The following is a 26,850-nucleotide window of genomic DNA, read 5'->3' on the forward strand; positions in this document are numbered from 1 at the left end:
TGGTGACCACGCGATCGAACGGCAGCCGACGCGGGGGCGGCGGCCCCTGCGCCCCCCGCAGCCCGCGCCGGCCCGGGCGGCCCGACCCCTGACCCGGGGGGCGGCGGCGGAGCGCCCCCCGCCCCCACCGCGGGCCCCGCGCCCCGGGTCCCCCGCGCCCCCCATGCACCACCTCCTGGAGCCGTCCGCGGACATGGCGACGGCGCTGCTGGCCGGCGAGAAGCTGCGCGAGCTGATCCTGCCCGGCGCGCAGGACGACAAGGCGGGCGCCCTGGCCGCGCTGCTGCTGCAGCTCAAGCTGGAGCTGCCGTTCGATCGCGTGGTCACCATCGGCACCGTGCTGGTCCCCATCCTGCTGGTCACCCTGGTCTTCACCAAGAACTTCGCAGGTGAGGCCGGAGGCGCGCGGCGGGAGGGGCGCGTGCCCTCCCGGGCCACCCTCGCCGCGCCAGCCGCCGCCGCGGGCCTCCCCACTGGGGCCGGCCGTGTGGGCGGTGCCCCGGGGTCTCCCCGCAGACCCTCAACACTCCCCCACCCTTGCATGTATCGCCGGTCGCTGGGGCTGCCTCCCTGACCCCTCTCTTCCGATGTATTGAATTTACCTTCCGTGGGCTCACACCTGGCGGACCCGGCGGTTCCAGGCATCAAGGAGATGTGGGGTCTGGTGTGGAAGAGGGGCGACCAGAAGGGGGAGTGGGCAGGGTCTGAGGGAAGGAGGAGTGGCCAGGTGGGGACCAAGAAAGGAAGTTACAGGTGATGGGGACAGTGGACACCAAAGCACGGCCTCTGGGCAGGGTTCTGGGGCGGGTGGTGGGATGAAGACCCTGAGAAGTGGGCAGATTCTGGTCGGTTGGTGTGGGGGGGGGCACTGGGAGCCTGGGCAGGTCTTGGGCAGAGGCTCCCCAGGGCAGGCAGGGCCTGGAGGAGCAGCAGGCATTGGTGGGCAGTGGACCCTCCTGGCCTCAGCAGCAGGCCCAGCGCCTGTGAGGCTGATGCAGGTAGAAGAAGAACGGCAGCGTGGACGGGATGAGAGGTTGAAGGTGCCGTCAACAGACGTGGTCCTGATTATATTCAGTGCATTTGGGGAGCACCTGAGGGTCTCCTAAGGAGAGGTGACCCCAGGTGAGGCAGGAAGGAGGAGTGGGCTCCCGGGGCCCAAGGGTCCACACGCGGCAGGTGGGTGGGCGGCTGGAGACGGGAAACGGCCCCCCACGCGGGGTCTGGCTGGCAAGCGGTCTCAGGGCCCAGATGTCCAGGGAGGCCCCTTCGCAGCCCATCAGCCCGTGGCACGGAGGGCGACTCTCCCCTGAGGGACGTGGACAGGCTTCCTTGCACAAAGGACTCACCCGTTAGGGGTCCCTGTGACATGAGGGTGGACGTTGTCCAGACTGCCTCATCCCACCCCCGGGGGGGGCGCTCCCGGCATCAGCACGCTCCCCAGGAGCCTGGGGGGGAAGTCAGGCTGTGCACAGGTGTCTCCTGGGGCAGCCTTGACAGATTAGCACAAACTTGTGACTGCAAATGCTAGAGCCTTATCGTCTCACAGTGCAGAGGCCCAAAGTCCAAAATCCAGGTGTGGGCAGGCCATGCTCCCGAAGCCCCAAGGAGAGTCCCTCCTTGCCTTTCCAGTTCTGGAGGCTCCGCAGTCCTGCGCCTTCCTTGGCTTCATTGTGGCCGCACCACCTGATCTCTGCCTGCATTTTCACACCTCCTCCTGGGTGTCTGTCCAAATTTCCCTCCTCTTATGAGGACACCAGTCATTGGATTGGGGCCCCCTTGATCCAGCGTGACTCATCTCAACTTGATCACATCTGCAAAGACTCTTTCCAAACAAGGTCACATTCACAGGGTCCAGGGCTTGGGGCTAGAACATCTTTTGGCGGAACAGTCCTACCCACTCCAGATGCACACGGTGGGGCAGGCTGAGGACTCAGTCGCCGTCAGGCGACCTCCTGTGACAGGGCCCCCACCTTGATATCCTGCTGTGAACCAGCTCCCCCCATATGGGGGGGGCCTCAGCACCTCTGCATCCAGCCAGGCTGGGCTGCTGGGTCTCCCCGAGTGTGTCCTTCATCTCTGCTCCTGGCGCTGCCCTTGGCCTCCCTTGCCGCCTGCCCTTTCACACCCACCTGCGTGTGTCTGGGGACACTCCTGGGCCCGATGCTGGTCGGGAGGGGCCCGGTGCCTCCCTAGCGAGGGTGAGGCAGGCCTTCTGAGCCAGGGCAGGCGGGTGCCAGGCCGCAGGACCGCACCCCGCGACCCAAAATCCACTCGGTGGAGCATGTCTGGTGCGCGGGGCCCGGGTCTGCCCCATGGTAATCCTGTTCCAGGCCACAGAGCAAATGGGGGGTGGCGGTGGCTTCACGAGCTCTCCCGCTGCTGAGTGACTGAGGCCGCGCAGTCCCCTTGCTCCCACCGCGGTTCGGGGCAGTGGCGGCTGCCTCTCCTGCTCTCCTGGATCAGGGTCCGTCTACCTGGCGCTCCTCACAGAGCTCAGAATCGTCCCTGGGTCCCTTCTCCAGATCTGAGGACAGTAGGGGAGCACTGCAGTGGACCAAAGGGGGGCAAGAGGAAGCAAGGTCGGAAGCTCTGACCCTCAAGGGGCGCTGGAGGCCCCTCCAGCTGCATCCCCCGCCCCCAGACAGGAGCACACCCGACCCGTCCTCTCAGCACTGGGTCACCATCCATCTTCAGGTTCCGAGCCCAGAGTATGTCCTGCCACTGCTGGAAGGATCCACGTCCCATCCACTGGAGCCCGGCTCAGCTCGAGGGGACCCGGCGCTCACCCCCACCAGCCCACCCAGCGCCCAGATCCTCACCTGGTGCCCTGGCGCAGGGGGCGGGGATCCGACGTGTCTGCCTGTTGGTGACACGTGGGCAAGCAAGCACATGCTGGCCGTTGGGCTCATGGTGAGGAGCTGGCCCGGCGGGGACCTCCCTGGACGCCGGGGCCTATGCGCATCCCCAGGCTGGAGGGTGGCAGGTGGCGGGAAGGCCCCGGTGGCTCCACAGACACCCGCGCTGTGCAGACCCGTTCGGTGGTGGATGGAGGGCCAGCCAGGCGCGCGGCCAACAGAGAGGATGGCGGGGGAGCGGGTCGTTGAAGGGCTACCGGCTTCTCCAGATGTTATGTGGGCCCTGGGAAGGGGGGACCAACAGCTGCTTTTTCCTAAAATAGCCAAACGCAGGCAGACCTCATTTCATTGTGCTTCGCAGATACTGCGTTTCTCACGATTTGAAGGTTTGTGACAACCCTGCGACGAGCAGGTCTCCTGGTGCCATTTTTCCAACAGCATTTGCTCAGTTCGTGTCTCTGTGCCATATTTTGGTAATTCTCACAATATTTCAAACTTTTTCCTTATTACTACCTTTGTTACGGTGACCTGTGAGCAGTGATCTTTGATATTACTATTGCGAAAAGATTACGACTCGCTGAAGGCTTGGACGGTGGATAGCATTTTTTAGCAATAAAGTATTTTTAATTAAGGTACGTACGTTGGTTTTTAGACATACGTGCAGCGTGTAGACATAGACCACAGTGGAGTATAAACAGTGCTTTCATACGCGCTGGGGGAGAAAAGAATTTGTGTGACTTGCTTCGTTGTGATCTTTGCTTTATCGCGGGCGTCTGGAACCAAACCCTCGACATCTCCAAGATGCCTGTAACGGGTGTGCCTCTTCTACCCTCAGTCAGGCAGGGTCTCCAAGGGAACTGGGGCGCTCGCGCTGGGAGGGGACGCTGTCGAGGGCTGGGCTTGGCCTGGGGACCGGGAGCAGCCCCGGGATTGCAAGCGAATTCAGAATCGCACACGCGGCTCCTTCCCCGAAGCGGCCTCGCAAGCCCTGGCTGCTACTCTGGCTCGATGTTCTCCACGGCACCGCAGTCGGCCCCGCGCGCTCCACGACGGGGTCTCTGGGAGCACCCGTGGCTGCGAGGGCCCTGGCCCCGGTGTCCTCTCGGGGCATAGCCAGGGGCGCTCGGGTCCGGAGTCCACAGAGTGCCATCCTCAGGAAAGGTGCCCTGGGTGAGCTGGCTGGGTCTGGCGGGTCCCTGTCGGACACCCGTGCTGGCACCGCAGTGTTTGAGCGCCCGGTGCCCAGGCCCCTTGGCTCAGCGGTCGCCCTCACCCCCAACCAGAGTCCGGCCCAGCACCCAGGCCCCTGCAGCTCAAGTCAGGACATGCGGCCACAGCTCTTCCAGGCCAGGGTCACTGCACACGTGTGTCCTGAGGCACCGGCATGACACATCCGGTCTCTGCTAGGCTGTTGGACCTGCTTTGCAAGTCAGGGAAAGACAGAGACCCCGGTGTAGAGCCCGAGAGGCCCTGGAGCTGGGCCTCTCCTGAGCCAGGGCTCATCCCTCCTCCCCTCCCAGCAGCCAGGGGGCGGTGGCAGACGTGAGAGGATGTGGGGACCCATGGGGGCCCTGCTTCCATCCACGGGTGACCCAGCTCCCCTGTGCCTGCAGCACTCACGGCCAGGGGACAGGCCCCCTCCGTGCCCCAGAGCCACGGCGCCCTCCCAGTTCCCCGGGGGCCTGGACCAGGGCCCTGGGGGTCCCAGGGCCCTCTCCCCGCCGTCCTTTTCCCCCAGAGAAGAGCGTCTGCCCTTCCTTGGCCTGGAGTTGGCTGTGAGGACAAAAAGCAAGTGAATAAATGCTGTCTTCTCAACCACGAAGGGGGATCCTGTGCCTTTTCCACGTTCTCTGAGCCCAACTCACCGCTAGGCCCCAAACCTGTGTCCTCGTCAGGGGCCTTGGGCTGTGGGTACTAGTGTTTCCTGACCCAGCCCCATCCTCAGCCAAGCCCGTCCCTCGTGTGCCCACGGCACAGCCTCCTCACGGAGCCCCTGGCCTCGCCACCACAGCCGAGCAGAGCTCACCGCCCGTCACTCCTGCCCCCAGCCTTCCGTGACTCCCCAGTGCCTGCCACGTGGAGCCCCAGGTCCTGCTGCCGTGGCCGTTGGACCACACCACCTGGAACGAGCTGTGGGCCCCACTCCGGTGACCCTGAGGCCCACCTCAAGCCCCCCTCAACCCTCAGGATGGTGCGGGGCTGCCACGCTGGTGGCAATGGCTGGGGCTCTGCGTATGTAAGAGGCCAGGTGACCTCTGTGCGCTGGGACCGAAGACACTTGCGGGGTCTCCGTGCCCAGATGTGTAGCTGGCCCCCTCGGCCCCTGCGAGGCACCAGCAGTGACCTCAAAGGCCGGGCTTAACGTGGGGCAGGCCTTGGGAGGGGCCTGCACAGACAGACAGACAGACAGGTGCGTTGGTCCCCGCTGCTTCCTGGTCTCAAGCCTCGTGGGGTGAGGGCCGTAAGCTGGAGCGGAGGGAGACTCGGCGGACCCGCCCTGGGGGCCGTTCTTCGGGGCGCGAGGGAGGGTCCAGGCTAGGGCGGGCTGGCATGTACGCTAGCTGTGGTCGGGCTGGGGGCAGTGACCTCCTGTCAGTGGGACGCTGCGCTCTGGGCGGGCGCCCGGGCTCTGCCACTTGCAAGAGGGCACACGTGCCCAGTCTGTGGTGACAAGGACTGGAGCCTGGCCTGACAGCCGAGCGGCCCCGCCTTCAGGGGCCGTGAACGGTGACGCCTGCCCTGAGCACGGCTCCGAGCCGGCCAAGCTCTTCCCTCTGAGAAGCATTCAACGGGAGGCCCAGCTGGAGGGCAGGGTGGGGGGGGGGGGACAGCGTCCCACGTTCTCCGCTGTTGGTTGGCACCTGTCCTTACCTGGGGGGAGACAGCTCAGTGACGACCGTTTTTCCTGCGTGACATTGTGGGCTGGGTGGTGAATCCTTCCTGTCGGATCCCCGGGGTGGCTGCCCCTGCCCACCCAGTGTCCGGGGACCCCAGGCCTGCCCTTCCCCAGGACAGTGGGTCTTGGGGGGACACTCCTCAACTCTCAAGAGCAGGCAGGGCCACTTTTGCTGTTCCTTAGATGTGCCACCATAACCGGCTCTGGGTAGGTAGGACCCGGCCAGGACACCTGCCCTTCTCAAGATGGAGCCCGTGGCAGTGCCAGGCTGGGGGCTGGTCCAGCTGTGCCACTGGAAGAGAAGCCCCAGCTGAGTGGTGTGGCCTGTGCCGCCCTCTCTAGGACTCGTCCCTGTGTGCACATGGGGACGTTATGGCACTCGGAGGGGGGCCTGAGGTTCCAAGTGCAGGTCGGCCCCCCAGGGTGGGGTGGGCACGGCCGTACCCTCCACCTCCAACCCACCTCTGTCTGTGCCACAGCTGACTGCAGTACGTGGGGGGCAGGGTACCCGGGGGGAGACCCACGCCACCACGCTGAGATGTGCGGAAGGGGGCTCAGCGCGGGGCAGGCGGGAGGGGTCCGATGCCCGGCTCGCCCCCAGCCCCCTCTCCTCTCTGCCCCCAGAGGAGCCCATTTACTGCTACACGCCGCACAACTTCACCCGCGACCAGGCGCTGTACGCCCGCGGCTACTGCTGGACGGAGCTGCGGGACGCGCTGCCCGGCGTGGACGCCAGCCTATGGCCGTCGCTGTTTGAGCACAAGCTGCTACCCTACTCGCTGCTGGCCTTCGCGGCCATCATGTACGTGCCCGCGCTGGGCTGGGAGTTCCTGGCGTCCACGCGCCTCACCTCCGAGCTCAACTTCCTGCTGCAGGAGATCGACAACTGCTACCACAGGGCCGCCGAGGGCCGCGCGCCCAAGATCGAGAAGCAGATCCAATCCAAGGGGCCCGGCATCACGGAGCGCGAGCGGCGTGAGATCATCGAGAACGCGGAGAAGGAGAAGAGCCCCGAGCAGAACCTGTTCGAGAAGTACCTGGAGCGCCGCGGCCGCAGCAACTTCCTGGCCAAACTCTACCTGGCACGGCACCTGCTCATCCTGCTGCTCAGCGTGGCGCCCATCTCCTACCTGTGCACCTACTACGCCACCCAGAAGCAGAATGAGTTCACCTGCGCGCTGGGCGCGGCCCCGGGTGGCGGCCCGACCGTGCGTGTCACCTGCAAGCTGCCGTCTGTGCAGCTGCAGCGCATCGTGGCGGGCGTGGACATCGTGCTGCTCTGCTCCATGAACCTCATCATCCTCGTCAACCTCATCCACCTCTTCATCTTCCGCAAGAGCAACTTCATCTTCGACAAGCTGCACAAGGTGGGCATCAAGACCCGCCGGCAGTGGCGCCGCTCGCAGTTCTGCGACATCAACATCCTGGCCATGTTCTGCAACGAGAACCGCGACCACATCAAGTCGCTCAACCGGCTGGACTTCATTACCAACGAGAGCGACCTCATGTACGACAACGTGGTGCGGCAGCTGCTGGCCGCGCTTGCGCAGTCCAACCACGACGCCACGCCCACCGTGCGCGACGAGGGCGTGCAGACCGTGGACCCCAGCGCCAACCCCGCCGAGCCCGAGGGCGCCGCTGAGCCGCCCGTGGTCAAGCGGCCCCGCAAGAAGATGAAGTGGATCCCCACCAGCAACCCGCTGCCCCAGCCCTTCAAGGAGCCTCTGGCCATCATGCGCGTGGAGAACAGCAAGGCCGAGAAGCCCAAGCCCGTGCGCCGCAAGACGGCCACCGACACGCTGATCGCGCCGCTGCTGGACGCGGGCGCACGCGCCGCGCACCATTATAAGGGTGGCGGGGGCGACACGGGCCCGCCCCCCGACAAGAAGCATGCCCGCCACTTCTCCCTGGACGTGCATCCCTACATCCTGGGCACCAAGAAGTCCAAGGCCGAGGCCATGCCTGCCGCCCTGCCAGCCTCCCGGAGCCAGGAAGGAGGCTTCCTGTCCCAGGCAGGGGAGTGTGGGCTGGGCCTGACCGCGGCACCCACCACAGGTAGGGATGGGCAGGGCTGGAGGGGTGTGAAAGGGGTGAAGGACTGAACCAGCTGGGTGGAAGCAGGGGGTGGGCAGGGGAGCCAGCTGCCGGGGTGACGACAGGCGGGACCCTCACTCGAGGGCCCTGTGAAGCACACGGGATGAAGGGCTGGCGGGGACACACGGTAAGGTTGCTCGGCACCTGAAGAAGGTTCTGGAAACGGGCGCCGTGCTCCTGGGGCGGCCAGAGCACCCCCCCCCCAGGCCGGCCGCTGTGTGCGGGAGCTTCAGAGCCTGAGCGGGCCAGGCGGGAGGAGGGGGGAGGCAGCGGGTGGGGAGAGGGGCCTGCAGAGGCTCTGTGCTCTGGGCTGTTTGCAGATGCACCGCTCCCCGCAGAGCCAGCCCGGGCCGCGCTGCCCTCGGGGGGCCCGTTTCACATCTGCTCGCCCTCCGCCGCCCCCGCCACGGCCCCTCTGTCGCCAGCCAGCCTGGGCAAGCCTGACCCCCTCGCCGTCCTGAGCCGCAACGCCACCCGCCCGCTGCTGCATATCAGCACCCTGTATGAGGCACGGGAGGAGGAGGACGTGGCCCCCCGAGCGACCCCGGATGTGGGCAGCCTCCTCACCATCCCTCCCCCACAGCAGATCCTCATTGCCACCTTTGAGGAGACAAGGACAGCAGTGAGTGCTGTGGAGTTCTGAGGGGACAGGGCTGCCCAGGCCGTCGCAGGCCCCCCTGCATGACCGCAGTGCGCCACTGCCCCCAGCGCCCCCGTGGACGCGGCCTCTGCTTCGCCCGGCACCGCCCACACCCTGGCCTCCTGTCCGCATGCCACGGGGCTCAGCACCTCGCCTACCCGGCCCCTCAGATGGCACCGTCGGGGCGCTGGCTGGGCCAGGGGCTGGCCGTGACCCCCGTAGAGCCCGTGGCCAGAAAGGCCCAGAGCCACCACCACCCCCCCCCGCCCCCTGCATCAGGCGCTCGGCTGTGAAATGAAGAATTTATTTTTTTAGTTGATTTTGGCCCCATGAGGGGCTGGGCAGTGGCAGGACAACTCAGGAGGGAGCTGGGGGTGGTGGCACCTCAGGGCTGCCCCCTGCAGGGACCGGGAGCCCTCGGTGGGAGGGGCCACCCTCCAGTCAAAAGTCAACGTGCACTTTCTCCTCGTATCCCGACAAACCTGTACTTTATTTTACTATGATTACTGTAACTAGCGAGTATATTTATTTCCAGGAGGCTTCAGACGCACTCAAAACAAAGGATGTTGTGTGTGTGAGTGTGGGAGCGTGCGGAAGAGAGAGCGAGGGCGCCAGCGTGCCAGTGGGTGTGTGCATTAGCGGTAAGCGTGCGAGTGTGTGCGTGAGTGCGCACGGGTGAGGCTGGGCGAGGGCGCCAGCATGCCAGCGAGGGCAGGAATCCAACGCAATAACCACGTCCCCTCCAAGGCCATCAGCACCCCCCCGCCCGAGGGTCCAGGACGCTTCCGTGGGAGCCCAGGGCCGGCGCTGGGCGGGGCCATCCCTATTACCTCAGCCACGGCGACAACGTGACAGTATTAACAAGGTAGCACCGAGCATATCAATAAAGATTATTCTGATACCCCTGAGTCCTGAGTGGTCCATCCTGCCGGAGGCCTGTGGTCCAGCTGAGGCCTCCTGTGTCCAGGGCCTCCACCCAACCTGCACGGGGTGGAGGTGCTGGGGGCGGGGGGGGCGGCAGGGCCGTGGGAGGCGCCCCGATGCCCTCCAGGTCGCCTGGGGGCCCTGCTGCATCCACAGCTGAACGAGAACACACAGTCCTCGTGCGGTTGACACACCGTGGTCTCCAGCTAACGTGCGTGCATGCTGGGCCACAGGGTGATTCACACAGACTCAGTGGAGATGGAGTGCGCCCTCCCAGGAAGCCGGCCCCCCCATCAGATGCTCGAGGGCAGGGGCTGCCAGGTACACTTGGGGGGAATAGCAAGCACTGGCAGGACTCAGGAGGGCTTCCTGGAAGGGGTGCCCCTGATGTGCTCTGGAGGTGTTCATGTCATGGGGATCGCAGGCGCGGGGGTGCTTTCCTCACCAGGCCCAGGATGCAGGTGGGGATGAGGCTGGCCCCGGGCGTGCATCAAGGGGTCACACACCCCATAGGCCACAGCAGGAGACCCCGAGGGTCTGAAGAGGGGCTCCTTGGAGGCAGGTAGCTGGGGCAGCTGGGCCAGAAACCCCTGGGGGCTAGACCAGGTGGGCTGCGGGCCTCAATCACAAGGGGGCTCGGGCGAGATCGGGGTGGGACCACCTGCTGCACCGTGTGGAGGCCTGACTGGTCTGGCCTCCTCGAAGCCCCTCCGCAGGGCCCTCCGTGGAGCAGCCCTGAGCTGGGCAGGCTGGGCTTCCCGGGAGTGCAGCCGATCCATCATCCAGGGCTGCACCCCAACTTGGGTGTTTTTGTTTTTTATAAATTTATTTCTTTTTGGCTGCGTGTGGGCTTTCTCTGGTTGCGGTGCGCGGGCTTCTCGTTGCAGTGGCTTCTCTTGTTGCGGAGCACGGGCTCTAGGCGTGCGGGCTCAGTAGTTGTGGTTTGCGGGCTCTACAGAGCACAGGCTCAGTAGTTGTGGCGCACAGGCTTAGTTGCTCCGCGGCATGTGGGATCTTCCCGGACCAGGGCTCGAACCCGTGTCCCCTGCACTGGCAGGCGGATTCTGAACCACTGCGCCACCAGGGAAGTCCCCCAACTTGGGTTTTAGATGTAGGTTTTTATCATCACTCAGGCATGGTGAAGCCAAGAGATCAGGAGACGACTGCCACTGCAAAGACAGTTTATCACAGGTCCCAAGAGGAGGGGGCCCCAGGGCCGGTCAGGAGGCAGGGAGAGGGGACACGTGGGCAGGAGCCTTCACTGGGTTTCCGCAGGGAGAGATGTGAGGCAGGGTGAGCAGGCTCAGGACCGGCCAACGTGAATAATCTCGGTGGGCTCAGGGCGGAGGGGCTGCCCCTAGTTGTCGGTGCCTGGCCCAGGTGATTGGGGCAGGCAGAGGGTGGCCCCGAGGACATAGTGCACCTCGTGGAGGAGGGACGATCTGGGGCTGTGGATGGCTGGTTTGCTTGTGAAACTGTTTGCTGTCTCTAGGAATTGGCTGACTCTGGGAGTGGCAGTCTCTCCAGGGTCAGCGCGGCCCCAGATGGCAAAACGGTACAATTCATACCCCCTGTCCCCAGAAAGCACTCATCCTCACCCGGGTCAGGACCCTCTTCCCCAGCCCAGCATCCCAGGTCATATGGCCAGCTGCCTCTTGGGCTGGCACTCACCATTTCCACTCATCTGGGGAAGGGACCCCACAGGACCCAGGCAGGCGGACCAGGTCCTGCAGGGTGGGATGAGCCCCTGGCCCCTCGGTCCCACATGGGCAGCCAGCTCCGTGGTGGTGGTGGGCCAGGCACTGGGGCCAAGGTGACCCTGCAGGGGTAGGGGCTGCTGTGCCCACCCAGGAGTCCAATTCCCACTCACCTCAGGCAGCAGTGTTTGCCACGGGCCCCCTGGCAATCCCTGAGCAGGGCTGGAGCCCAGACCGGCTCCCCACCCCTGCCCATGCACACTCAGGGGCTCTGCTCAGAGTGGAGACATTCCCAGAGACCTGCGGGGCGCGCTGCCTGGCCGTGCGCTGAGTCCACAGAAGTTCCTCATGCACACGTGTCCAGGTGGGGCTAAGGCACACCAGCCACTGAGCCCCACCCCGCCCCCGGTCTCTGTCTTCGGCGGGACTGCTGTGCCCAGCCCTGCCCCCTGAGCCAAGGCCCAGCAGGACATTTCAGACCAGTCTCCTCCAGAGGCCTGCTCCTTGATGTGTGAACTGACCCACTGCCCCGGGGAACAGAAGGGAGTCAGCGTCCCACAGAAGCAGACCTCTTCCTGCAGATGCCAGGGATGCCACCTTGCCCGGAGGGGGCAGAGGGCGCACCGTGGGCATCAGCATTCCTTTGACACACCCTCCACCTGCCTCCTTGCTCCTTCCCTCCAGCCCCGGACAGGACAGGTGGAGGTGCCTTCCCTCTCCCAAGAGGAGGGGCTGTGGGAGAAGCTCAGACCCCACCCCAGACAGCCAGGCCTGGAACCCAGGCCTCTCTCCATCACACAGCCCAGCATGGACATCTCAGCCAGACTGGCTCTAGGTCCTGGGGCAGGTGCCTCGAGGGGACAACATTGCGCTCACTCCAGCTCTCCTGTGTGGGTGGCCAAGGTGGGGGGCGGGCAGAAGCGATCTGTGCCAGCACAAAGGAGATGAACAATAGGAACCAGACAGAGAGGGCGGGACAGGGGTCCTGGACCACGAGCCGGGCAGATAAACGTCAACCCAGAGCCTCTCGCCTCATAGAGCCCCGCCTGCCGACAGGAGCCTGCCCCGCATGAGACTGGACGGGGCATCACCTCCCACGTCAGCCAGCCTGCAGGAGGGCCACCCCCAGGCTCAGAATGTGGGAACCCAGACCCTGTGCGGGACAGCAGGGCTGGGCCAGCACCCACTTCCTGGAACCTGAGGGGAAGCCCGGCGCCCAGCTCGGACCGCTGGTGGGCCGGCCCGGCAGGCCCAGACCAGGCCCGGGCCAGACGGGGCTATCCCTCACCCCGGGGCCCCGCCCCCACCCTGTGCCCCCCTCCCCTCCAGCCGTCCCACCGCCCCCGCCCGCGCCTCCCCGGACCCCAGCCGCCAGGCCGAGGGGTGGCCCAGGTGCTCACATGGGTGCAATCCACGACCCGAACTCTCTGCTCCTCGCGTTGCACTATCGCTGACCCCTTCGGGCGGGATTGACGGTTCTGTATCATAGCAGGCCATATGAACGTCAACCCCCTTTTACTGACCGGGAGATGCGGCCAGAGAACTTTGGGGCGCTTCGCAACGCCGCCCCAGTCGGGTGGCAGGCCTGGGACTCGAACCCGGGTTCTTAGACGCCGCTAGAGTCCTCGAATCCCGACGCTGGAGGCGGGGAGGGGAGGGGCGGGGCTTTCTCGCGCGCGGCCTCCTGGGAAGTGAAGTCCGCGGCTGCTCGCGCGCGGCCCCCTGGGAACTGTAGTCCACGGGCTCGGGACAGGCTCGCTGCAAGGGCGGGCCGAAGGCGCGCGGAACTACGCTTCCCGGCATGCCGCGCTCCGCCCGGCCCTCCGGCCCCGGCCCGTCCGGCCGGCCCGCCCCGCGGCCGCGGTCCGCCCCGTCTGGTGGAGCGACGAGCCGCATGGAGGCCGGCTGAGGAGCGCCGCCCCGCCTTGGTACGCCGCGCGGCACGGGACTGGGGCGGGGGGCGGCGCGCGGGGGCCCCGGCGGGTCGAGGTCAGCCCGCGGTCCAGGTCGGATGCTGCCCCGCATCGGGCCGGGCCCAGCCAGCTCCCAAGCGTGAGGTCTCGGGCCGGAAGGATTAGCCCCGACCTCCGAGGAGTGCGCGCGGGGCCGGAGTCGACCGCGAGGGTCGCGAGGGTTCGAGGGCTCGGATGGTGCAGGCCGGAGGCGGGGCCGGGGGGCGGGGCCCGGAGTCGGGGGTCGGGGCCGGGGGCGGGGTCGGCCGGAGTCGGGGGCGGGGGACCGGGCGTGAGGGGTAGGGTCCCCTCCTCCCCAGACGGCGGCGGCAGGGTCTCAGTGGAGACCCTGGGTCCTTCTGCGTGCCGGAGGCCTCTGCCCTTCAAGCCGAGCAAGCAGGGCTGCCATATGGGCAAAGGAGACCAAACTTCCGAGGCCTTGTAGGTCCTTACTTACCTTGTTTCTGTGAAGAGCTATATTGATACATAACTTACATGCCACAAAGCACCAGAGTTCACGTATGCGTCTTTGTGAAAACTGTCCCGAGAAAGGAAAGCAAAGCGCACCCTTCAGCGAGGAACTCGCTCAGAAGTCCTCGGCTGACTTTGGGCGTCAGGGCAGCCTCCTCAGGAGATTGATGGTTTCCAGGCTGAATACTCCTGGCTTTCGGGGTCCCCTGGAGAGGAAGATGTCCGGGCCACCAGCTCGGCGCGCTCCTGTGCAGGCTCCACTCTCCCTGGGCCTCTCCCTTTTGCCGCTGTTGCCCCCCTTGTGTGGCTGGGAGGGAGCCCTGACCTTGGGGCCACTGGTCAGCCTTACAGGATGGCGGTGATGTTGCAGCCAGGAGAGGGCCTGGCACGGTTGGGCGGGCAGGCCCCTACACAGCACCCTGCAGTGGAGGTCAGTGTGGGGACCCAGCACTGGGTAGAGTCCGGGTTCCAAGAGGGTTGGCCGGGTGTGGTAGGCCTCTGGCTCAGGTGTGAGTTGGCATGTGCCCTCTACCCCCATCCTACCCTCAGCCACACCTCCATAAAGCAGAGCCTGCCAGACCCAGGAGGGTCTCCGGTGGCCAAGGTGCCCAGACTTCAGAAGTGGGGATGGATGTAGGGGGTCAGGGCTTTGGGCCACACCCTGCTGCCTCCCAGGTCTCCAGCCCGCTAGTCTGTCCAGTTTGGAACCCTTGGCTTTGTGAGCAGGCCTAGTGGGTTGGTTGGGAGGTGTTTTTTCTGGGAACCTCATCTGGTGCTGGTCAGTTCTTGGTCTGGGAGGCAGTTTCTGGCTGCCTAATTTTTAGAGGGGTGAACGAGAGAGCATGGCTGTCTCAGTCTGCTCTGCAATCATGACAACATACCACTGAAGGGGGCTTAACGGTTTTCTCACAGTTCTGGAGACGGAAAAGTCAAGATCAAGGTGCTGGCTGATTTGGTAGCTGGTGAGGGGTCTTTCTTCCTGGCCTCCAGACAGCTGCCTTCTCACTGTATCCTCACCGGGCAGCTCTCCCGGGTCTCTTCCCAGGAAGGCTCTGATCCCATCCTGGGGCACAGCCTCATGACCTCACCCAACCCTCACCATCTCTCAAAGTCCCCGCCTCCCAATTTCACCCCCACTGGGGTTAGGGCTTCAAACTATGAGGGGACACAATTCAGTCCATAGCCGTCCCTGGAAAGGGACAGCTGCCTGGGCTGGGCAGGCGGGAGCCCGTGGCCTGCCACGCAGCCTGCACTGTCCGGTGTCCTCAGGTCTGTCCTGCCAGGGGCACCCAGCAGACCGTTTCCTACGCTAACACACCATCCAACAAGAGCACCTTGACACGTTCCCTGGGGGTCCCTAATGCAAGTGGGGCTCTCCCTGCCCTGTGAGCAGGTGCATTCTCTGGTGAACCCGACAAGAGAGGTCCTCACGGGGGTCAGGGATTCCCTCGGATTTGGAGTTCGTTTTCCTGGAAGCGCGTGGGTGGCGCTGTCATCTGCGTGGAGCCAGATAAGGGTGGTGTCCCTCTCTGTGGACGAGTCTCCTGAAACCAGGTGGCTGGTTCTCTTCATGCCCCAGCAGAGGGAAGCTGAGGTGACATCTCAGTGTGGCATGCCTCGTGCTGCTCGTGGGTGGCTGGGTGGCTGTTCTAACCACCTCGGCCCTAAAGGCAGGAGCTAAGAGCCTGGCGGGTTGGAACGACTTGCCCAAGGCCGTGCCGCGCCAAGCAGCAGCCTGAGATCTGGCCGACCCTGTGGCCGTCCCCCGCGGGACAGGTGCTGGCAGCCGCCTAGAGGGCTGGCCTCTGGTGGCCAGGCTCAGGAGGCCTTTCCCGCCACTGAGCCTGATGCCTCCCCAGGCCGTGCTCCGTGGACAGTCCGGCTCAGCAGTGACGCCTGTTGGTGGGGTGAGCACCTGAATTGGGCAGAAGGGTCTCCTTTGTGCCGGGCTCCCCAGGGTCTCGGCGTTGGTGGCCACGGCGTGGCCAGGTTGCCGGGCGGAAGCCTGGTTCCGGGCTCCCTGGGGCTGTGCTGGCTGGTGGGAGCTGGGCGCTGGAGACTGGGTTTAGGAGGGGGCACGTCGATCTCCCCACGAGGCGTTAGCCTGGGGTCTGCTGGTCACTGCAGCCTGCAGTGGTGTGATGAGCAGCCAGGACCCGTCGTCCAGAGATTCTGTGGCCAGAAACACAGACTGCGGGTGTGGGAGATGGAGGCCGGGTCCAGGGTTCTATGGCGTTGGGCCCTTTGCTCCCCTCCCGTAAATATTTAGAGAGGCTCGGATCCCAGCCGTAAATATTTGAAAATGCATCATGGTGAGCGGGGCTCCCTAGGGGTGGAGGGATTGATGACCCACTGAACTTATTGATACATCCTACAAGGGTATCAGCAGGGGCCCTGGCTGAGGTTGCAGGAAACCAGGATATTGGGAAGTGTGTGCATGTGATAACATCAGAGACGCTTCTCAGAATCACAGGCTCTTGGCCCTGAAGGGGCCTCGGTGGCCTTCCTGCCTGACCCCTCCCAGGCCAGGCACCCACCCCAGTGAGCTCGAGGGGACCTGGGTCCTGGTGCTGCGGTTGGTGGCCCAGCCATCTTGGGGCTCGAGGCTCGTCTGCCCCCTGGGGACAGAGTGAGTCTGGCCTGGCCTGGCCAGGCCAAGTGCAGGGAGGGCAAGGGCAGGGCCGACCCAGACCTGTGACCCCCACCCCTGTGGGAGGGAGGCTGAGGCCTCGGTGGCCCTCCTCTTACCGCCTGTCACACAGGCTTCCCAGGACAGCACTGGACGCTTCCTTGAGAAGTTTCTCTAGTACTTTGGCAGCCTGTGTGAAGCGGACCGGGGGGACACTCTCCTGGGCCCGCTCGGGAACCTGAGAGGCAGGCGGGCCCCAGCCCGGCAGCAGACACAGCTTCCTGTTTCTATTTCTGTCGGTGCCTTGCATCAGTGGAGCGCTTTCGTCTGTGAAGTGGGAAGGAGGAGGCCCTGGGAGTGGTGAGGCCGGGTGAGCCGCCGCCCGTGGGGACCGGGCGCCCCCGTGCTGTGGCTCCTTCCCCGATGGCGGGGCGCCCGGGGGCCCAGGCCGGGCTCAGACCCCAGAGCCGGCTCCCCTGCCCCGTGCGGAGGCCCATGGCTCTGCCTGCCGCCCTTCTCCGCTGGCGGGCCTGCCCCCTTCTGGTCCTGAGCCAGTTTCTCTTCCAGACCCTTCCCCCAACCTCATTTCTTCCAGAAAGCATAGCCGTCCTCGTCCTCGGGATGGGCTGCCCCTGCGCTGAGCCACCTGCCCGAGCCGGTCCTGCCGGCCGCAGGCGAGGAAGCGGAGCTCCAAGCGGGCTGGAAACAGAGCCCGGGTTAGGGCTGGGCTCAGGGTCACGGGTACGAAGGGGAAGGAACTTGACCTAGCATCGTGTTGATTTATTATTTGTTTTTCCTCTTTGTTGTGAAAGTGCAACAGTGAAACCGACAGGCGCCCCGGGGGTGTCCCACTGCCCGCATGGGGCCTCCCTGCATGTCCCGTCGGTTCACGTGTGACAGACACGGACTCTAAAAACCCCATGATACAGCGCCCACGACTGAAATCAAATTAGACTCGTTCCTCACGGGACGGCCTCCAGTCATCTGTCAGGTTCTCCCGCGGGTGCCAAGCCCCCTGCCCTTTGGCGGCCAGACCCCGGCTCTAAACTCAGAGCTGGAACCGGAGGCTCTGTCAGACTCTGGTTTGAGTTTCCGGCAGGACCTTGGGAGGTTCGGGTGAAGTCCGTGTGGCGGATGTCCAGGACACCGTGTCCCGGGCCCAGCGGGGATCTTCCCTCTGGTGAGAACAGCCTTGCTGGGCTCCTGCACCCCGTCTCCCCTCCAGAAGGGACAGCACAAGCAGCTCCCACGTGACCTCGGGGGCTCGGCTCCTAGCTCAGCTTCTTCGAGTTTGTGCCTCTTTTCTTCAACCAGAAGTCGCGGTTCTCAGTGACGCCGACACACCTGTGCTGTTCGCCATCCCTCCCCCTGCCCCTCCTGAGTCTGTGCCGACGCCTGTGTGATGCTGCTGGTGACACGTATTGTCGCCACACGTGGCTCCTGAAAGCGGGGCTGCAGCCGCACTGCCTTCCGCGCCAGCCCAGCACACAGGTTCCCTTCTGCCGCCTGGTTTTGTCTTTTTAGGGAATTTTATAATTTGTGTTGTATTCCAAAGTCAAAGAGGAGGCCCCTAGGTCTGGCCGGCTGCCCCCGGGGGTGACCCCCTGCTGGGCGAGCGGGGGGCCAGGCGGCACGTCCTGCTCTCGGGCGACTCACGCTCACCGCCCGGGTGTCCCCAGCCTGCTCTCAGCCCCGCACCGCAGATCCCGAGATCACCTGTGCCCGGGGCCGAGGTCCTGCCCACGGATCATTCCCGATGGACGCAGCACCACGGGGCACTGACCCCCGTGCCCGGCCCCGGGGCTCCAGGTGAGGACGCGGCTCCTGTGTTTCCTCAGGCTTCACTCGTCGGTGCCGGGAGCCACCGCCCGCCATGGAGGGGCAGGACGAACAACCCCTTCGCGAGGTCAGAGCCCTGGGCCGGGGGGCCAGGAAGCGAGGGGGGGGGCGGGGGGTGGGGCGGCCCCGCGGAGCGTGGGGCTCCCCCCTGTGAGGCTCCCTGGGGTCCCTCTGGCCTCTGTGCAGAGAAGCCCTTCACTGGTCTTCCTGGGATGTTGCTAGTCAGCCGAGGGGCCCGGGGCAGGGCGCCCTGAGGGTGGGCCGCCTGTGAGGAGATTGTCTGGGGGGAACACAGCTGACAGGCTCTGGGGCTTGATGGAGCAACCGCACGAGTCCCGGCAAGCCCCGGAGAGGCGAGCACCGCCGCTCGAACACTCCCCTTCCCTCCGCAGGCCAGCACAGAGCCCATCGTGACTTCAGGGGGTTCGGAGGTGGTGCCCAGGGTGCTCCCCGGAGAGCCCCAGAACCTGTGTGCGTGCTCCCTGGGTCACCGTGCCGGGCGGGAGGGGCTTGGGCTGGGTGATCTTCAGAGCCTGTGGTGGACCAGGGGCCCCAGCCCACCCTTGGGGGGGGGGTGGGGGGGCTCTTGAGCGCGAGCAGGGCTGTGGCAGGAGCCCCCTCCTCAGGTGGGGAGGCCGGGTGCCCTGCACAGCCCCCCCCCCCATCCTGGGCCCCTCGGCGGCCTGGGGGCTCCCCTTGGCGTGGGGCCTGGCCGCATGTCCTGGTGAGCAAGTACCAGTGGCTCGAGGCCCGGAGAGGCCCCCACGTGCGTCCGTGTTCCGCGGGGCAGCACGCGCCCCCGTCCCTGCGCCCCGGAGGCCCAGGCTGCCCATGTGGGAGGATGGCCCCAAGCCGGGCCTTGCTGTCCCTGCAGCCGACGTGGACGCTTTCCACCTGCTCCTGGAGATGAAGCTGAAGAGGCGGCAAGAGCGGCCCAACCTGCCGCGCACGGTGACCGAGCTGGTGGCCGAGGACGGGAGCCGCGTGTATGTGGTGGGCACGGCCCACTTCAGCGACGACAGCAAGAAGGACGTGGCGAAGGTGAGGCCCGTGAGCCGCCACTGCTGCTGCGGCAGGACACGCAGACCCGGGCCGTCCCTCCCGCCGTAGTTACTTCCGGCACCGAGCCATCTCCACGGCGGCTGAGCGGCGGTGGGGTCGACCTGGGGGTGGGCCTCCGGGTCCGGCGTGGCTCTGCCCGTGGGGCCCGCGGTGAGCTGGCATGTCCGTCGCAGACCATACGGGAGGTGCAGCCCGACGTGGTGGTGGTCGAGCTGTGCCAGTACCGCGTGTCCATGCTGAAGATGGACGAGCACACACTGCTGCGTGAGGCCAAGGAGATCAGCCTGGAGAAGCTGCAGCAGGCCGTCAGGCAGGTGCGCGTGCCTGCCCCGTGGGGACTCTGGTCCGGGACCCTTCACCCTGGCCCGAGGGACAGTGAGGAGAGGCGGCTGAGGCCCCAGCCCCAAGGCAGGAGCTGGTCAGGGACCCTGGCAGGTCACGGGGGGCGGGGGTGGGGCCTCAGCATGTCACGTGGCCCAGAGCTGCGACCCCAGTGTGCCTCGCTCAGGGGCTCTGGACCCAGGACCCAAGTCCACTCACAATGACAGGTGCCCCAAGGGGGATGTGGGCAGAGGAGCTGGGGGTCTGGCCTGGAGGGGTGAGGGGGGAAAGGGGGCACCCGTGGGGCAGAGGCCAGGCAGCCGGTCTGAGACCGCACGGCCTGCGGTGGGCCTGCTCTGGGAAGGTCGTCTGTAGGGCCGGGAGGGGCCTCTGAGCGCGCACCGTGGGTGAGGCGCCACCATGAGGCCCTGCTGGACGTCAGGCGCAGGGCGGCCGCGCGCCGGCTGACCGGGCCCCTCCCTGCAGAACGGGGTCATGTCGGGACTCATGCAGATGCTGCTGCTGAAGGTGTCCGCCCACATCACCGAGCAGCTGGGCATGGCCCCTGGCGGCGAGTTCCGGGAGGCTTTCAAGGAGGTGGGCCCGGGCCCGGCCGGGGGCGGAGGGGGCTCGGCGCTTGGGAGCTGTCCGGGGCCTGAGGCTCCCCCGCCAACACCCAGCCTCTGCCCAGGCCAGCAAGGTGCCTTTCTGCAAGTTCCACCTGGGCGACCGGCCTATCCCCGTCACCTTCAAGAGGGCCATCGCCGCCCTCTCTTTCTGGCAGAAGATCAAGCTGGCCTGGGGCCTGTGTTTCCTGTCGGACCCTATCAGGTAGGGCCCCTCGGCCTCCCGGCCCGGGAATGGTGACCAGTGGCCTGAGATACCCACAGAGCACTCGGTCCACACCTGGCCTGGCCCAGACCGCCACGCGGCACGCTCCTCTCATTCTCGGGCGGAGCCTCCTCTCAAAGGGCCTCCCCAGCCCTTCCTCCTGCCAGGATCCCAGACAGAAGGTGTGAGGCCCCCGCCCTGGGTCAGCCGTCCCGGGCTGGCGGCACGCCCTTCTCCCGCAGCAAGGACGACGTGGAGCGCTGCAAGCAGAAGGACCTGCTGGAGCAGACGATGGCCGAGATGATCGGCGAGTTCCCCGACCTGCACCGCACCATCGTGTCTGAGCGGGACATCTATCTGACCTACATGCTGAGGCAGGCGGCCCGGCGCCTGGAGCTGCCCCGTGCCTCTGACGGTGAGGACGGGCTGCGGGGTAGTCACTGGGGACCCACCGGGGCCAGTCGGGTGGGCGGTGCTGATGCGTCTCTCCCCCCCGCAGCCGAGCCCAGGAAGTGCGTCCCCTCCGTGGTGGTGGGCGTCGTGGGCATGGGCCACGTCCCCGGCATCGAGAAGAACTGGACCACCGACCTCAACATCCAGGAGATAATGACGTGAGTGCCGCCCGCCCAGCCCTCCGTCCCGCCCCACCCCACCCCACCCCACCCCACCCACGTGGAGCTGGGCTGGGGGCTGGGGGATCGTGCGTCCCCAGCCAGGCCCAGCCCGCCCTCCCTTCCCCAGCGTCCCCCCGCCGTCCGTCTGCGGCAGAGTGTCCTGGCTGGCCGCGAAGGCCGCCTTCCTGGGCCTCCTGGGCTACGGCCTGTACTGGATGGGGCGCCGTGTCAGCAGCCTGGTCTTGTCACTGCCTGCCGCCCAGTACTGCCTGCAGAGGGCCTCCGAGGCCTGGCCGCACAAGTAGGAAGGACAGAGGGAGCCACCACGTCCGTCCAGGGGGCCGCCCGCGGCTGCTCCTGTGACACGGCCGAGGGGCACGGGGGGCCGGCCCCCTGAGGAGCTCCTGGGTGCCACCCCCCATGGGGGTCCGGCCTAGCCTCACCTGCCCTCTCCCAACCCGCCCAAATAAAGAATTATTTCACTGTCTGAGCTCGGGCTTCCCAGCAGCCCCCCTCCACCCCCTCCCTGCGGCCGCTGGGAAGTTCACCGGCCCGGGATGAGCTGGCGGGGGAGGGGTGAGGTGCGGTGGGCCGCAGCCGGCCAGCCCCTACCTCACTGTGCCTTCTCTCCGCGTCGCAGGGGGCGCCTCGCGGGGGTGCCGGGCCAGCACGCCGGGGAAGGGCAGCTTGGCCCGTGCAGCCCTTCGCGTGGCTCCTTGGCGCCCCCTGAGGGGGCGGCGGCCCCGGGTGAGCGCCAGCAACGGCTGTGCCTACAGAGGTTGTGCGTTTCTGGCTTTTAAAAGTGTCTGAAACTTTTCTACTCAGGTATTTTTAACTTAAAACAAACCGAAGCAAATGTCAGGAAATACTAGCCTTAAATCTGGTTGGGACAAAGAGAACACCTTTCTCTTGGAGTCTCGGTCCCAGGAAGACAGGGGTGTGGCGAGGGTCAGTTTCGGCCATGGGCAGCCAGGCTGCCCGTCCAGCTGCCCCCGTGGTCTACCTCCAGCTGTGGGGGCTGCAGGGCCGCCGCCCTCTCAGGGTGGAGCCTGCCTGGCCTGCAGGTGGTTGAACCTGCTTCCTGTTCAGCTAGTGGTGGGACCTGGGGGTCACCCCGACCCTCAGTGGATGGCTGGCAGCTATCCACCAGGGCCCGCCAGTTTGCACAGGAACCGCCTTGGGTGCAGCTGGGCCCAAGGTCGAGCTGGCCCCATACAGCACTTGACCCCGGTCATTACCTGTTTGCGTCGTGTCCTGGTCACCTGTTTTCGACGTAGCATCTGTGCATCCCGTCAGGGGCCTAGGGCCACGTTTGGTTGTGTCTGTGTTGACTCAGTGTCTAAATCAGGTGAAAGCCATGGCCACAATCTGGCCCGAGGAGCCTTGGGCTGGGCCATGTCCTTGTCATTCACACGCTCGTGTACACGTCCCTTAGAGACTGAAATAAAATCTAATTTTGGAAGCCTGCTTTGTGAAATGTGCGGGAATGGGACTCAAGTGACAGGGAGGGTGGGGAAGGGCATCAGGATGTTGGTGGCACCCACCCATCCCTTGTGGACCCCTGCCCTCCCTTCTAGTCCGCACCCTGGGGCTCCCCTCCCTGCCCAGCCCCCCACCCTGGCATGCCGGAGGGGAGGAGGTGGGAGCGAGCCCAGCAGCTTGAACAAAACTCAGTGGGGACCGGCGGCTCACATCTGCCCAGAAAGGCGACAGTGGGCATGGAGAGGCGTGTGGGCCGCCCCGGGGGCACGGCAGGAGGCCGGCGGGGTGGCGCTTCTCCACGGTGTTTGCCCCCCAGGAAGCATGGCCGCCTGCCCTGCGCTGGGTCTCGGGGCTCTTCTGTGCCTCTGCCCTGGGCCAGCTCTGAGGCACATTTTCAAAGGCTGGTAGGAGTGGATGGCGGGCCCATGGTGGGCCAGGGGCTCCAGGGGCTACTGAGCTTCCCTCTGCCCGGGGTCTTCTCTCCACAGGTCCAGGCGGTCCTGCTGGGACCCCAGGGTCTGGCCGGGTGTGGGGGAGTGGAAGGGGCCCAGTGCGTGATGGCTGGGTGGCCTCGGAGCTGTCACCCACAGGTCTGCACCCTGCAGGCTTCTCACTCCCCGTGAGGACCCACCTGGGTACCTGCCCTAAACAGCCTGGGGGAGGGGCAGGCAAGGACCAGGCCCCCTCCAGGCTGGTGTTAGCGGGGGCCAGCTGGGCCGAGCGAGGGAGGCGGGGAAGCCAAGGCAGACCCTCCTAGGGCAGCAGGTGAAGGCCATGTTGGACCCACAGGGAGAGGTGGGTCCAGGGGCGGAGGGAGGAATCGAGGGTCTGACGGAGGGCTGGGGGCCGGCAAGTGCTAGGAGCCTGAAGGCCAGCCGCTTCCAGAAGGGAAGAGGCCTGAGGCAGGTGTGGCCCAAGGCGAGAGGACAGTGGCTGCGCATCTGCCAGGACCAAGGTTGTAAGTCACCTGCTGGACTGTCCACGGGCCCTTCTCGGGCTCTGGGTCTGGTCACCCGGAGAACTCCGACCCCTCCTGGCCCAAGTCTTCCCCAGGGAGGGGCTGCTCTCAGATCTGGGTGGAGAACCAGAGGGCCCCAGAGGTGTGTACGCCAGCCAGCCAGAGGAGCCAGTGCCCCGTCCAGGAGAGCAGCCTGCAGTTCGCGTATCACTTTGGCAAAAACAGATGTTACCGTGGGCTGTTGGGAGGGAAGGGCCGGGCCAGGCCAGAGGCCATCCTCAGACACCTGCACCTGGAACAGAGATGCTCTCTGGGCGCTGGCTACAGTCAGGAAAGGAGAGGAAAAGTCTACTTCCAAGGGAACAAAGATGCCCAGGATACAAGTTAAGTATAAAATAACACCCATTAAATTGAAGCCATCAGCCTGAGGCCTGGGGAGTTACTGTGAATCTTCACCCTATTTCTGAGAATGTTAATGTATTCCAATGCAAGTTTGTATTACACTGACAAGCAGAAAAACAACAAGGTTTCATTTCTCAAACATATAAAGAGTGCTTAGGGGAGAGCGGACATCCCTCCCGCCTGGACCGTGGAGGGGCAGGCCCCTCCGACCCACCCAGGCCCAGCCAGCACGGAAGGCGCTGACGTCCTCGCCCCACCCCAGGTTCTGTGACAAGCGTGCAGACAGTGGTTGGACGGTGATTCAGAGTTGAGACGGGCGGGGAGAGGCTGCTGGAATTTGAGAGGTGCCGGCAGGAGTACAAAGAAGGCTTTGGAGACTGGGGAGGTAGGAAGGCCGTGCAGCCAGGGCCCCGGGGCCTTGTTGAGAACACAGGGCAGGCCTGAGCCTGGGTGACCACTGGCCGGGGCTGGAACACATCTTGGGCCTGACCTCCCAGCCCGGCCTGCACAGCGAGCTGACGGTGGATCTGCGGGACATGGGCAACCACTCACTGCGGGCCCGCTATGACAGCTTCCGCGTGGACCAGGGAGACCGGTTTTATTGGCTCTACCTCTCGGCCTGTACTCAGGGCCGCAGGTGAGTGCCTGGGAGGGCTGGGGGCTTTCGTACCACCCCCCTGCCCACAAGCATCACGGTGTGCTGACATGCTTCCTGGGCTAGGGGCTGGGGAGAAGGTTGGGACCCCAGAGTCCCCAACTTCTCAGCCTACTTCTGCCAGCCTCCGCTCTCCGGGAAAGGATGTTCCTCCCGGACCACCTGCCGGGGGGCCCAGATGGCCAGGATCCAGGACGGGGGTGCAGCTGAAGGGCTGCAGTGCCACGGCCCACACCGTACAGGGTACACGTTCCAGGGCTCCGGCGGTGTCCACAACCAGGAGGGCTGTGGCTTCAGCACGCTGCACCACACGCCCCATGGCTGAATGCCCTGCGCCGATGGCCCACACCTCTGCAAGCTGCAGCCGCGAGCCCTCACGCGCCAGCTGGTGGTACAGCGATGGTGACCAGGCCAACCTCAACACACCGAGGCTGGAGCGCACCGGGGCCAACTCAGGCATGCGCTGGACGACCGTGGACCAGCCCTGCGCTCTAGCGGGCTGCGCACTCGCACTGCCACCCCCAGGGCCTAGGCCTGCCCTGCAAGGATGGCGCAGCCTGGCTGTCGGCTGAGTCTTCTTTGCAGGGAGGGGCCAGGAAGGGGCCAAGCTCAGCTCCCACGCATCAGGGCCACGTGGACCCTGCGCTCCAGCGGCACCTGCAGGTACCGGATGGGCCTAGGGAGGTCCACGAGGCCATGCAGCCCAAGAGTGAGGCAGAGGCAAGGCTGCCAGGGCTGGGAGGGCCACTGACCCTCCCACACTGACCTGCTGAACCACTGGAACCCACCAGATGTTCCCTCTGCTGTGAGCTCAGGCAGGGCAGGGAGTAGGGCACAGAGCCCGGCACTCACAGGCCCTCAAACACCCAGTCCCACCAGATTCCAGAGTAGGGGTAGGACAGTGGGGTGAGGCGGCCAGGAGATGGGGCAGGAGGGCCTGGGCCTGGGGAAGAGGGGAGTCTCAGGTCAGGTCTCCCAGGTAGCTAGGAAGGAGGCTGGGAACAGGGGACTCTGCCAGCAGGCCACGTGGGGAAGACCCCAGGTGGGTCCAGGTGGAAGGGAAGCCGTCAGGCTGCAGGAGGGGGCTCCAGGATGCCAAGCACGAACCAGGCCCTCACCACGTTGTCCCCGTTGTCCGTGGGACCCCCCCACCCCACACAGAAGGCAGTGTCATTGCCCACGTCAGGGAAGAGGACCCCGAGCTGGAGGTGGGTGAGGGCTTCGCCGAGGTCACAGAGCCGGCAGGGGCGGAGCTGGTTCACACAACGTCTGGGGCGCCATGCTGGGGCCCCAGGGGTAGGTTCCGAGGCGTCTCCCTGAAGTTGGTGTGGAATCGGGGCAGCGGGAACAGAACAGCCCCAGCCACGGGTGAGCTCGCGAGTTTGTCCGCGGTCTCGGGTGTGACTCTGGGTCCAGGTGGGCAGGGGCTTGGGAACCCCTTCAAGGACCACCCGTGCCACGCAGGCATCAGCGGGGTCCCCTGGGGGGCCCTCCAAAAGGCTCTTCTGAACGGAACCTGAGTTCCGTTCCCCTGAGTCATTCTGCAACACTGACCCCAGCTCCTCACCTGGGGGCAGGCCCTTCAAGGCCAGGCTTGCCCTCCCCACCCTGTGCCCACCCTAGGCCTCCTGGGCATCTATGGGGGGTTTCTCTGGGCCAGGCTCTGTTCTGGGGGAACTGGTGCCCAGATCACCAAGGCTCCCACCCTTCCAGAGCGTGGGTGAGAAGAAAGACACACAGGAAACAGGAAAATAAGGGAATGAGCTAATTTCAGAGAGAAGTGCAAGGAAAAACACAGGAGGCAGGCAGGAGAGGTGGGCCTGGGATCCAGCCCGCGTGTGAGGAACCCTGCTTGGAGCAGGGAAAGAGCAGGAGCAAAGGCCCTGCACGAGGGAGTCGCCTGGCCCCAGGCTGGCTGGCAGGCTCTCAGCTTTGGCTTCGCCCTGGGGCTCTTCCTGGCCCAAAAATGTCCCCCAACTTTCGGACAGATCTGGACAAAGGTCCTCTTTCCCTCCTGCCCTGTGCGCAGTGGGCAAAGGACAATCCAGGGCCAAACCTCAGCAAAGCGTGGGGCCGGGTCTGACCTTGGCTTCACCGCGGAGTTGGGAGGCACCCCGGAGGTCCCATGGGGACGTCACTCGTCACGGCCACCGGCCCGGAGCGCTCAGCCCGGACTGGCCGGTGCCTCCGGGACGGACCTCCAGGGACCTGCCGTTGTGGCGCAGGGCAGTCATTCCGGACGGCCCAGTCTCCGCCGCGCGCTCCAGCCATCAGCCGCAGCCCCGCGGACCGGGACCCGGACGGGCCGGGACCTCGCAGTCCCCGAGGCGAGACCTGGAGCAGAAGCAGATAGATGGCGTGACCAATCAGAGCCAGGCTTTCGCGGGCACCGCCCCCGGCAATTGGGCGGCGGGGCGCGGGGCGGGGCTTCCGGTCGGGGCACAGGGGCTTCCGCCGCCGCGGCGCCTCGGATGGCCGCGCTCCGGCTAACGCTCGCGGCCTCGCTCGCGGCCGCCCGCGCCCGGCCG

At 65.8% G+C, this 26,850-nt stretch overlaps 2 protein-coding genes across 5 annotated transcripts; both read left to right on the top strand.

Annotated features, from left to right (window-relative positions):
* The first annotated feature begins 163 nt into the window (after window positions 1-163).
* On the top strand, window positions 164-9,386 carry PANX2 (pannexin 2). Its single transcript, XM_029205773.1, has 3 exons — window positions 164-389; window positions 6,376-7,806; window positions 8,166-9,386. Exons 1-3 carry the CDS (start codon window positions 164-166, stop codon window positions 8,486-8,488), a joined length of 1,980 nt encoding a protein of 659 aa, XP_029061606.1. The 3' UTR covers window positions 8,489-9,386.
* A 3,560-nt stretch (window positions 9,387-12,946) lies between these two features.
* On the top strand, window positions 12,947-22,359 carry TRABD (TraB domain containing). Of its 4 annotated transcripts, none has more exons than XM_029205812.1 (10): window positions 12,947-13,034; window positions 17,997-18,064; window positions 18,390-18,468; window positions 18,872-19,038; window positions 19,233-19,373; window positions 19,867-19,977; window positions 20,072-20,211; window positions 20,454-20,626; window positions 20,711-20,822; window positions 20,953-22,359. In XM_029205812.1, exons 2-10 carry the CDS (start codon window positions 18,032-18,034, stop codon window positions 21,128-21,130), a joined length of 1,134 nt encoding a protein of 377 aa, XP_029061645.1. In that variant the 5' UTR covers window positions 12,947-13,034; window positions 17,997-18,031; the 3' UTR covers window positions 21,131-22,359. The 4 variants fall into 4 exon arrangements, with proteins under 4 accessions (XP_029061645.1, XP_029061643.1, XP_029061644.1 ...); XM_029205813.1 differs by lacking the exon at window positions 12,947-13,034 and adding an exon at window positions 13,942-13,959; XM_029205810.1 differs by having other exon boundaries at window positions 20,454-20,822.
* The last annotated feature ends 4,491 nt before the right edge of the window (window positions 22,360-26,850 follow it).

This window comes from Monodon monoceros, unplaced genomic scaffold (genome assembly GCF_005190385.1).
Source record: "Monodon monoceros isolate NGI ecotype Baffin Bay Population unplaced genomic scaffold, NGI_Narwhal_1 Super_Scaffold_6, whole genome shotgun sequence".
Taxonomy (NCBI): domain Eukaryota; kingdom Metazoa; phylum Chordata; class Mammalia; order Artiodactyla; family Monodontidae; genus Monodon; species Monodon monoceros.